The sequence below is a fragment of the Sinocyclocheilus rhinocerous genome, unplaced genomic scaffold (genome assembly GCF_001515625.1).
Source record: "Sinocyclocheilus rhinocerous isolate Xijiao unplaced genomic scaffold, SAMN03320098_v1.1 scaffold993, whole genome shotgun sequence".
In the NCBI taxonomy this organism is placed as follows: domain Eukaryota; kingdom Metazoa; phylum Chordata; class Actinopteri; order Cypriniformes; family Cyprinidae; genus Sinocyclocheilus; species Sinocyclocheilus rhinocerous.
Window position 1 is genome coordinate 722,276 of NW_015639771.1, and position 10,529 is coordinate 732,804.

At 35.2% G+C, this 10,529-nt stretch overlaps 2 protein-coding genes across 4 annotated transcripts; one reads left to right on the top strand and one right to left on the bottom strand.

Annotated features, from left to right (window-relative positions):
• Nucleotides 1–1,614: 1,614 nt before the first annotated feature.
• Nucleotides 1,615–7,958, bottom strand: LOC107751732 (DNA oxidative demethylase ALKBH1-like). 3 transcript variants are annotated; one of them, XM_016567486.1, is made up of 7 exons: nucleotides 7,833–7,952; nucleotides 7,321–7,394; nucleotides 6,937–7,099; nucleotides 6,498–6,588; nucleotides 4,533–4,587; nucleotides 4,394–4,484; nucleotides 1,615–3,230 (listed from the first exon to the last, which is right to left on the bottom strand). In XM_016567486.1, the coding sequence occupies exons 1-7, from the start codon at nucleotides 7,934–7,936 to the stop codon at nucleotides 2,801–2,803; spliced, it is 1,008 nt and encodes a 335-aa protein (XP_016422972.1). In that variant the 5' UTR covers nucleotides 7,937–7,952; the 3' UTR covers nucleotides 1,615–2,800. The 3 variants fall into 3 exon arrangements, with proteins under 3 accessions (XP_016422972.1, XP_016422970.1, XP_016422971.1); XM_016567484.1 differs by having other exon boundaries at nucleotides 4,394–4,587; nucleotides 7,321–7,429; nucleotides 7,833–7,958; XM_016567485.1 differs by having other exon boundaries at nucleotides 4,394–4,587.
• Nucleotides 7,959–8,143: 185 nt separating this feature from the next.
• LOC107751734 (SRA stem-loop-interacting RNA-binding protein, mitochondrial-like) lies at nucleotides 8,144–9,102 on the top strand. The gene is made up of 4 exons (XM_016567487.1): nucleotides 8,144–8,270; nucleotides 8,464–8,522; nucleotides 8,605–8,712; nucleotides 8,824–9,102. The coding sequence occupies exons 1-4, from the start codon at nucleotides 8,198–8,200 to the stop codon at nucleotides 8,890–8,892; spliced, it is 309 nt and encodes a 102-aa protein (XP_016422973.1). The 5' UTR covers nucleotides 8,144–8,197; the 3' UTR covers nucleotides 8,893–9,102.
• The last annotated feature ends 1,427 nt before the right edge of the window (nucleotides 9,103–10,529 follow it).

A 10,529-nucleotide genomic window follows, 5' to 3' on the forward strand; every position in this document is an offset into this window, starting at 1 on the left:
TAACTCTATCAAAACACAGCAAACCCGATTCAAAATCGAGTCATTCGGTCAAAACATTAGCACTACTTTTCTATCCAACAGGAACATATAGTCAATCATAGCACAGTGACTGTCAAAATACTAACAGTTGATGACTTTACAAAGACATTACAAAAACGTTACAGTTCTACCTGCATATAGACAATATAAAAATCCATTGTTTTTTGTAATTTAGTTACCTTCAACTGAAACCCATTTTACATTTTTAAGTGTTGAATGTGTTCATTCTTGGCAACATAGTACTGTCTAAAACTGAATGAGTCATTACTTTATAGAATGTACAATAGAAAAAAAAAATAGGGTCCCCTATGCAGAAATTCAATTGGAACCTTGATTGAAACTGCTCTCCAGTGGGTGGGGGTTGGATGTGGATGGTGCCCCCATAGTAGCTGATGCCAGTGATCAACAAAACTTCCCACATACATGGTCTTTGGTTACTATGCAAGCTTGTTTCCATCACAGAATAAAAAAGTAAAAACAATAATTGTGACCTTTTTATCTCACAATTTGGACTTTTTTACATCTTGCAATTCAGACTTTATCAGCATTATGAGATTAATTGACAATCGCAAGAAAAAAGAATTGTGAGAGAAAAAAAAAGTCACAATTACCCTTTACCCTTTATATTCCACTGCAGAAATAAGCTTTCATAGCTTCCACATGTGTAAGGGGAAAAAACAAACAAACAAACATAAAAATGCACAGTCCAGCAACTATTCTTACTCCTCTCCCTATACCTCTTCTCCCTTTTTCTGATCCAACTACTCCTCTCCCAGGCATTATTTTTTCTCTATGATTCTTTGTGTTGTTCTGCATCCACAAAACCAATTAAATGTTGATGTAAAGAAAGCGCATCAACACCTGACTATTCCTTCAATGTGAATGGAATCAGCTATTTCTAAATATTTCAGTGATCCGTTACTTAAAAGTGCTTATCAGTTGTTACAATATTTTATATAGAGAGATTTTTTCAATACCTTTGAGGTGCTGTTGTTGCAGAAGTAGAAGCTTTATATTATATTTAAGGTTTGGAACATTAGGTCTTCATTTCTGACATGCTATGTTTTAAGCATTTGTAAATAAGACTAAAAAGATCTGTGATTTTGGTTTTGGGTAAGTTTGTATGAAAAGAAAATTTAAACATTTTAGAAACATGGTAATTGACTGCATATTGTGTGAAAACAACACGAATTGTGTTAATGGTATGGTCACAACAGACGGATGTTGTACTAATTGTATTTAGTGGTTTGAAAATGTGACAACAGATTGGACAAAAGGATGTTAGCAATTGTAAAAAACTGTAACTAGTTGCTTCTTTGCATGCATATTACTAGCATAATGGCTATTTATTAGTACTTATAAAGCACATATTCTACATCCTTAATCCTACTCAATACCTAAACTTAACAACTACTTTACTAAGCAGTAATTAGGAGTTTGAGGCAAAAGTCGTAGTTAATAGTTAATTAATAGCAAGAATTGGACCTTTAAATAAAGTGACCAAATGTAAAAATATAAAATAAAATTAATTTCTTTCAAATTACTTACCCCAAACTTTTGATATATAGGCGATTTGTATTTATTTTATTTATTTATTTTGTGAGTGAAACTTTGTGACTTTTATTACACTACAACACTGATGATATTCTTGGACGTATCATATAAAGAATTTCAGCACCCTGAAATCGTTTGAAGTACCATCTAATTACACGAATGTACTATGGTACCACCACAATACTTTTTTGTATGGTTCCAAATATGGTAAATGAATATGGCACACATCCAGTATAATGATAGCCTTTAAATCACAATACCATGGTCTAATAATGTTGTAAGTAGGATAATAATACCACAGTATTCTTACAATACAATAGTATTCATTCTTTGAGGTGCCTTGGCGTACCATACCACAGTACATAAAAATTGTAATCTTTCAGTACCATGATACCCTATATATTATACAAAGTACCATGGTATTACCATGTTTTTCGGGCATGTCCTGTCAAAACATAACCCACCATATAGCCTCTAGATGTGGCAAGTCAGGTGACATCTAAACTCTGACAGTCCCATGACAACAACAGACAGACCACTGAACGCTACCGAGAATTTATGTTTTTACAGCATGTGAAAGACCAGAAACATTAATCTTACAAATCTCACATGCAGACATGAACTTTTGATAGGGTTTCATGAGAGGCAGACGCAGTGACGGAAGTGTTTTATCACCATGGTAACGCAGGCCCCCAGTGTTTTCAGTCACAATGGCAGAGTCAACCTGGGTCCCTCGGGGAACTTGTCATAGGCAATCTCACACTGGCTTTGACATGTCGTGACACCGCTTGACCAGATTAAAAAGATTATACGCCGTCTCCCTGGTTTTCTCTGAAGGTCAGCTCTGTTTAGTGTTACAGCCCTGGGTGAGCAAACATGGCAACCAGCCTTAAATCAACAGACCTGCGCCTGGCAAATTGTCACGACTCACAACAGACTGGACTGAATGTCACCGCTGTTCTACAGACTGAGAAGTATTGTGTGTGAAGTTGGTCATGACAGGATAAAATGAAGAACTACGCTTTAAGCTGAGTTGACTTGACGTGACGCATGAGTGGTTGCGTATTTCCAACACCTGCTCTGGAACGAAGAGTCATCATCTGGGAAGTGATCCCAATAATGCATTTACTTGCAGTCATATGTACAATCTTTAATACCAGATGCATTTTACAGAAATAAAACTTGGATGACATTCAAAACAGGCACGCTAGGTGTCACGCTCATAGCCTGATTCGCTTTTCCTCTTCTTATTTTTTTGAGTTCCTTCCTCTGATTTCTCACAGCTGTCTGTTGACAAATGTGATGCCTGTGAACTTGGAAAGGTCTGCCCAGAAGCAAGTACTTGTCGAACGGTCACATTTACCCGAGACGTCTGCAAGTACCAGAAGCAAACATCCCAATCCTCTTCGGACACGCTTTGGATGATGTCATCGCCCTGCGCCTCCGTCTCTAGTCTCTGGCTCAGGCAGGGTGGCAGCATGTTTCCAGCCGGGGCGGAGATGATGCAGGGTACTGCGTGATAAAGTAGGCGGCTGGGTCCTGACATCACCATTATGTCACCGCTGTTCATGAACATGGCTGTGGGGCGGTCTTCCCTCTTAGTCCCGCCCAAAAGGAATACAGCAGTCTGCCCAAAACTAACATTAAATGTGAGAAGCACAAAAGGGTTTATGAATGCATTTCTTATGCTGTCTTTATGGAAAAGATGCCACATGCATTTTATTTTTTAAAGTAATATTAGACATTGACAACCTTCTGTATCTCCAATCACCAATGCTGCATTCAAGTCATGTCAGAATGATCATATTTATTAGATGAACGCTCATTAACATCACCATCATGTCATAATGACCATTATTTTTGGGGAATTGCTATTCAAACACTACAAAAAATAAGTATTGATTAAACTCTGTGGTCAACAGCCACAATTAAAGGTTTTTTTTTATTATTATTTTAAAATTATGACCAAAATCTTTCTATTTCTGCCATGATTCTTTTCTTTCTTTTTTATTTAATTGGTGATTTTCTTTGAGTCCTGACTTTCAGATTTGGGAGCATGTCAGTTAAAGAATCAAGGCAAAAAATATGGTATTGGTCATAAATTGATTAATTTGAAATAAAATACATTTAAATAAAGTGTCCGTGACTAAAATTAATTTCCCATCATTCTCTGTGCAGCACAGAAATAATAAAATACATACACTATTGTTTAAAAGTTTGGGGTCGGTAAAATCAGTAAAACAGTAATATTGTGAAATAGTATTACAATATAAAAGGAGTCTTTTTTCTATTTTAATATATTTTAAAATTTAATTTATTCCTGGGCTGGAAAAGCTGAATTTTCACAAGTATCTTAAGTGTTACATGATCATTTTAATATGCTGATCTAGTGCTCAAGAAACATTTCTTCTTCTTCTTAATGTTGAAAATGTTTGTGCTGCTTGTGGACACAAAAACATTATATTTTCCAGAATATTTTGATGATTAGAATGTTCAAAAGAACAGCATTTATGCTGTCACTTTTGATCGATTTTAATGTATCCTTGCTGAATAAAAGTATGAATTTATATTAAAAAAAAAATCTTATTGACCGCAAACATTTGAATTGTAGTGTCATGTGCATTCTTTCATCTTTAGAATGTTGCACTAGTTCTAAAAAAAGCTTCCTGTCTTTATTTGAAGCACACAACATTCAATTGCCCAGCACATCCATGTTAATTAATCCAAGCCCACTTGTCACACTCATAAGTATTATGAGTCAGTATATGGAGCTAAAATTAGAGTAAAAAATATTCCTCACCTAAAAGATAACAAAGGTCGGGTATGGTCAAGCTCTGATTCGTCAACATGGATTCCAAGCGACGAATCAGATCGGTAGTAGTTGAGAATGCCCGCCTCTGCGTTAAAGCCAGGAAAGCCACAGGCTGCTGCCACTTTGTGAGAAAGCGAGTGAAGTTCTTTGGGGAAGGGAGTGTAGTGGTCTGGAGAGTAAGTCTGCAGAACAAAAGTATGTCAGAATAGTATGCCTCATTATAGTACAATGGCATAAATGCCTCTTATTATAAGTAATCATTTAGCAGTCGCTTTTGTTTAAAGCGACTTACAGCACAGGTTAGCTCAAGGGCACAATGGCCAACCTAGATAATTAACCATCACACCACGCCACCCTGATGTATGGAAGCTTATTTCCACAACAGAATACATTTTTTTTTTAAAGGTAACTTGCAACAAGTTAATATATCACAAGTCAGACTTTTTTTGACAATAAACCAAGATATAAACTTGTAAGTGTGAGAAAAAAAATGTGAGATAAAAAGTTTATTTTTTATTAAATGGCATAAATAAGCTTCCACCCTGATGCTCTTTGATCATGAGATGTAAAAAAAAAAAAGGATGTTTTGTCTTTGTGGCAAAGTGCAAATATGACTTTAACATCATGGTTGACATGATAAAAGAGCTTTTGCAGCATTCTTTCTCCTCTGTGGCTTTTGCAGTGGGTCATTGTCAGCGGTTATTCATAAAAGTGTAATCAATGGACAATCATATGAGCACAGCGTCTCCAAAGAGCTGAATTAGAAGCTTACGCGTCTGATCCGAGCGGGGTGAACGCCTCAGCCTTCAATTCTACTTAAAGGGAGGAGGAAAGAGTCTCTGTTTAAAATTCACTGATTGCTGTCAGACGAACGGCGGTGTCAAACTAACATCAGAGCTAATGAATCCGGTGTGCACCTCCTGACTGATTTAATAGGACAGAAGACTAAACACTTTTATGTAATTAGCATATAAACGAGACAGGCAGACATCAGGCCTGTACAATTAGAGATGAAATGTCCTGAAAGGAGCAAATAATGCTAAGAAGATCCTGGACGATGTTTTCTCCCTCTCTTTTTCTCTCCAGGAAAAAACAATAGGCTCCACAGCAAAATAATAATAAAAAAATTAATTAAATAAATAAATAAATAAAAGTACATACTGATATTGTTTAGACTAATTATAAAACATACATATTGTACACGACCCTTCAAAGATTTGTATTTAGATTTGTAATGTTTGAATGCTCACCAAGGCTGTATTTATTTGATAAAAAAATACAGTAAAAACAGCAATATTGTGAAATATTTTTACAATTTGAAATAACTGTTTTCTATTTTTATATACTTAAATAGCAATTTATTCCTGTGATGGCAAAGCTGAATTCTCAGCAGTCATTACTCCAGTCACATGGTCCATCAGAAATTATTCTAATATGTGACCCTGGACCACAAAAGCAGTCATAAGGGTCAATTTTGTGTAATTGAGATTTATACATCAACTGAAAGCTGAATAAATAAGCTTTCCATTGATGTATGGGTTGTTAGGATAGGACAATATTTGGCCGATATACAACTATTTAAAAATCTGGAATCTGAGGGTGCAAAAAAATCTAAATATTGAGAAAATCGCCTTTAAAGTTGTCCAAATGAAGTTCTTAGCAATGCATATTACTAATCAAAAATTAAGTTTTGATACATTTACGGTAGGAAATTTACAAAATATCTTCATGGAACATGATCTTTACTTAATATCCTAATGATTTTTGGCATAAAAGAAAAATCGATAATTTTGACCCATACAATGTTTTTTTGGCTACTGCTAAAAATATACCCCAGCGACTTAAGACTGGTTTTGTGGTCCAGGGTCACATAAGCTGATTTCGTGCTCAAGAAACCTTTCTTAAGTTTCTCAGTGTTGAAAATGGTTGTGCTGCTTAAGATTTTTTTAGTGGAAACTGTGAACATTTTACAGGATTCTTTAATCTCATTGTTACATGGTTGTAGTCATTGTTAAAATTACGTTAAAAAATTTAATAATAAAATTTTGTGTTAGACGCACAGCTAAAGCACATTAGAGAGTGAAAGTAGTACCTTGGAGTTCCAGTCATAGTGGTAACCCAGTGTCACCCAGCGCAGCTTTTCTAGCAGAGTTTTGGGCTCTCTTTTCCCACAGCCTTTCCTCCTGCAATAATACACAGACCCATTCAGATAAGGAACAGTTGTGAGATGGATCAGGTGCAGTGTAGCAGCGCAAACCATTTACACAAATGTTTTGTGATAAAGAGACTCTAACAAACTGCAAATCCTCAAATCGACCATCTAAGTCCCAGTACAATTACCACAGACCTAGCCACAAGCAAAGCATCTATGGGGATGAAATATGCTCAGTAGAGGATGGAGATACTCAAAATACACATATATAACATAGGCCTATGTTTTATTCTAAAAAATTGCCTAAATGCACAAAAAATAATATACAATAAATTATATTCCACTAAACTGCCAATTCAAGGCAGGATCTTAGACTTACTGAATAGCATCTATACTTTTCTTCCAGATGTTTTCAGTCTCCACAGATGACATATGCATATCCAGGCTACACACGTTGGGTTTCTGTGGATAGATCTTCAGACACTGCTTTACCCAGTACTGCTGAGAACCCGGCAGGAATGGGTTGGATATAAAGATAAACCCTACATTCCAACAGTGACAATATAGTTAATTTAATCCCATCAAAAGTAAACAGGAAGACATGGAAGATTCCAATTACGCCATGTTAAGGAGCAAGATTTAAACACGTTTTATACAGTGTTTGTACATCGAGTTTCAAGCAAACCCATAAAATCCTTTACACTCCAGACAACATACAGATTGTTAATTATTCGAAACTGCCACCAGCCTATCTAAACCATACCTGGATATCCATGAAGACCAAATGCCCTCCAGTCTTTTACCGGCCGAAGACCAGCTTTGGAAACATCTTCCTCACTTATAGGAGTGGAATTAAGTTCACAGGTAAAAACCTTGCAAAGCAGACAATTTTGATGACTAGAAACCCAAAACTGAATTTGTGCCAAGTTCTGTAAGCATTTAATATTATACTTGATGCCAGAATGAGTCAATAAACATAGTCCACAGCCAAATTAGTTAATAAATCTAAATCATAAAATATTCTAATTACTGGTTAAAAATTACAATAATATACACAGTTAAGTAAAGACGCATAGTGTCATAAAAATGAATATGGCAATATTCATCAAGTCCGAATGGCTCACCTTGTCATTAGAAGGTCTGGTTTATACAGGTAATCAAATGTTCTAATAACTGACTAATTTCAATAATAATACTATACTACACAGTTTAGGAAAGACTTATAGTGTCAAAGTTAATGAATACTGAAATATTCTTCAAATCTGAATGGCTCACCTTGTCTTTACAAGGTCTGGAGAAATTAATAACCTCACTGAAGTCTGGAGGAGGATTTCTCCTCTTGTAAAGCTTGAACAATTTTCTAAAAGCATCTTCTCCATGCTCCGCTATGGAGGCTGCCATCTTAGCCGTGACCTTTCTACTTCTGACGTCAGCGATGCAAATCTTCGATTTGATTTAGATATATTTATTGTGTAACGTAAATAAAATAACAATTATGAACATAAAATGTATCTTAATGCAATATTTTACGTTTCTAAATTGTACAGATTAATGGAATAAATTATTTTAATGGAAAAACAATTGTATTCTTGTCACGTGGTCACGGGGGTCACCGTCAGCTTCATTCGCAAGGACTAAACATGGCGGCGACAGCAGCAGGCAAGAAGGTGTTTGAGGTATTTGTGTCAAAAGTACCATGGACCGTCGCAACGAGTGAGTAAAAGATGTCATTTAATAAATGATTTTACATCAGATTAAATGAATATTAAGAGTGTAAGTTCATTAAATAAGTCATTATCCTTACTTAACTTCGAAGCATCTTTGATATAATAGAACATAATAATGTTTTGTGTATGTACAACAAATAATTGTCTAATGTATGTTATTGCACTGTGTTCGGTTTCAGAGGAAGTTAAAGAATACTTTAGGCAGTTTGGCCAGGTGAAGAAGTGTCTACTGCCATTTGTAAGTAAGAATGCACGTAGATTTAATGTTTCATCTTGTTAAAAGTCTGTATTGCTGAGATGGTTTCTCTCTTGTCTAACAGGATAAAGAGACAGGTTTTCATAGGGGGTTTTGCTGGATAGGGTTCACTACTGAGGAAGGACTGCAGAATGCATTACAAAAGGATCCTCACATCATTGAAGGAGCAAGGGTGAGCGTCCAGTTGGGAACTAGATGAAGTAGCCATTAGATGTATCTGGTAAACATTGTAGTTTGAACATCTGCATCAAAAATCTCATTTTCTATTTTTCTTTTAATGCAGCTCCAGGTGCAAAAAAACAGAAAGCCGTTTTCTGGAAGAAAATCAAACAAAGAAGCAGAAGACATCTGAAGAGGACATCAGAAATGATCTGATTTCAAGCGTCAAGGGTCTCCAGTAACACAGAATTGTATTTATTGTGGATGTTTCATCACTGGGCGCACTTGTTTTTCAGAAGCCTAATGAGTGTTGATTGCTGTTGTATTGTCTAGTGTTTTTTTTTTCTTCTTATAACGTTTAATGAAATGTGAGTAAAATTAAAAAGATTGGAAAATCATTTGCTGTGTTGGCTACAGATGGCTTTTCTTTGTCAGTCTACTCTTTTTTTTTTTTTTTTCGAAGCAGACAGACTGAAATGGTGTTTTCTTGTAAAACATTCTCCAATCATTTTTTTGTGTGTGTGTGTGTGTGTGTGTGTGTGTGTGTGCATTTCAGCATTTTGCCTTTTACAAAACTTTAAAAGTGCTCTCTAAAAAATAAAAATAAAAATTTCCAAGAATATTTTTTGCTATATTGGGTGAAAGTCTCTTCACATCCTGAATGCAAACAATTTAAAGTGATCTAAATATAAAAAAAATGGACTGTGGAAGTCTCAAGACCGTAAAATGTTTGTCCAATCATTGCATTCGGTCCAAATGCATTGATAGGATGTCTTACCTGCCTGCCAACATATATATATTAGCAGCGCAGCCAATGGCGAGAGTTTGGGGCATATATATATTATATATGACGAGTTCAGATGCAAAAGCCTCTGTGCCGTCTGAAATTTTCTTCTAAAATTAGCATTTTTATCAGGCTCCTATGTTTATGTTCAGTAATTTTACTTTAATGGCAATGTATAGGTCCTTTTCTATGCCATTAAAGTGAAATAACTGAACAATAATATAGGAGCCTGATAAAAATTCTGATTTTAGAAGAAAATTTCAGAAGGCACTTGAGGCTTTTGCATCTGAACTCTTCTCTCTCACATACACACACACACACACACACACACTATATATATATATATATATATATATATATTTGTCGTTCTGCTAACTAGATGACACTAGCAGCGCAGAAATGGCAGAAATCTAGCTTTAATTCCTTATTACTTTTGCATGTAATAGATGAGTGATAACTTGAGTGTTTTATGTATAGCTTATGTTATGCAAATGCATGAGACATTTAATCAGTGTTGTTAATTTATTTAGAGGTTAATTAACTGTCACCAGTCCCCTCTGTGGGACGCCTAAGTTTACTTCACTATATTACAATTAAATCCTAATCTAATCATGGCAAACTATATATCGAATTATATATCAATTGAAAACTTAAAATCTCAAAATTCATCCTTTGAAAACCATTTTAAAATCAGACATTGCATTACCATGAAAATGGTACATCAAAATCATATTACAAAATGTTTTCATTCATGAATTATAAAAATTTAAGCTTGGATAGTGCACTTTCACGTCTATGTTCAAAAATGTGAGTGACAATTAAGGGGTTTTAATCAAGGCTGCCTCTAGGATGACTTTGGTAATGTTCAGGTCACATTATCTGTCCGAGCTCATGTCATCTTAAATCTTGTCACGCTCCATCACTACCCTGTCCTCTTCACCTGAAAGAAAAATTGTACATAATGTGTTTACGTTTTAAAATAGATCTGTTGCCTGAGGTTCCCTGTAAGAAGAATGTTGTTGAAATCGTTTACCTTTTTTTTTTTT

Excerpts from the sequence above, each read along its gene's own strand:
- LOC107751734 (XM_016567487.1), top strand. The coding sequence starts at position 8,198 with ATGGCGGCGACAGCAGCAGGCAAGAAGGTGTTTGAGGTATTTGTGTCA. Across the intron at positions 8,271-8,463 it reads ACCATGGACCGTCGCAACGA|AGGAAGTTAAAGAATACTTT; the intron begins GTGAGTAAAAGA and ends GTTCGGTTTCAG. Across the intron at positions 8,713-8,823 it reads ACATCATTGAAGGAGCAAGG|CTCCAGGTGCAAAAAAACAG; the intron begins GTGAGCGTCCAG and ends CTTTTAATGCAG.
- LOC107751732 (XM_016567484.1), bottom strand. The coding sequence starts at position 7,958 with ATGGCAGCCTCCATAGCGGAGCATGGAGAAGATGCTTTTAGAAAATTG. Across the intron at positions 7,430-7,832 it reads CCAGACCTTGTAAAGACAAG|GTTTTTACCTGTGAACTTAA; the intron begins GTGAGCCATTCA and ends CTGCTTTGCAAG. Across the intron at positions 7,100-7,320 it reads TGGTCTTCATGGATATCCAG|GGTTTATCTTTATATCCAAC; the intron begins GTATGGTTTAGA and ends GTTGGAATGTAG.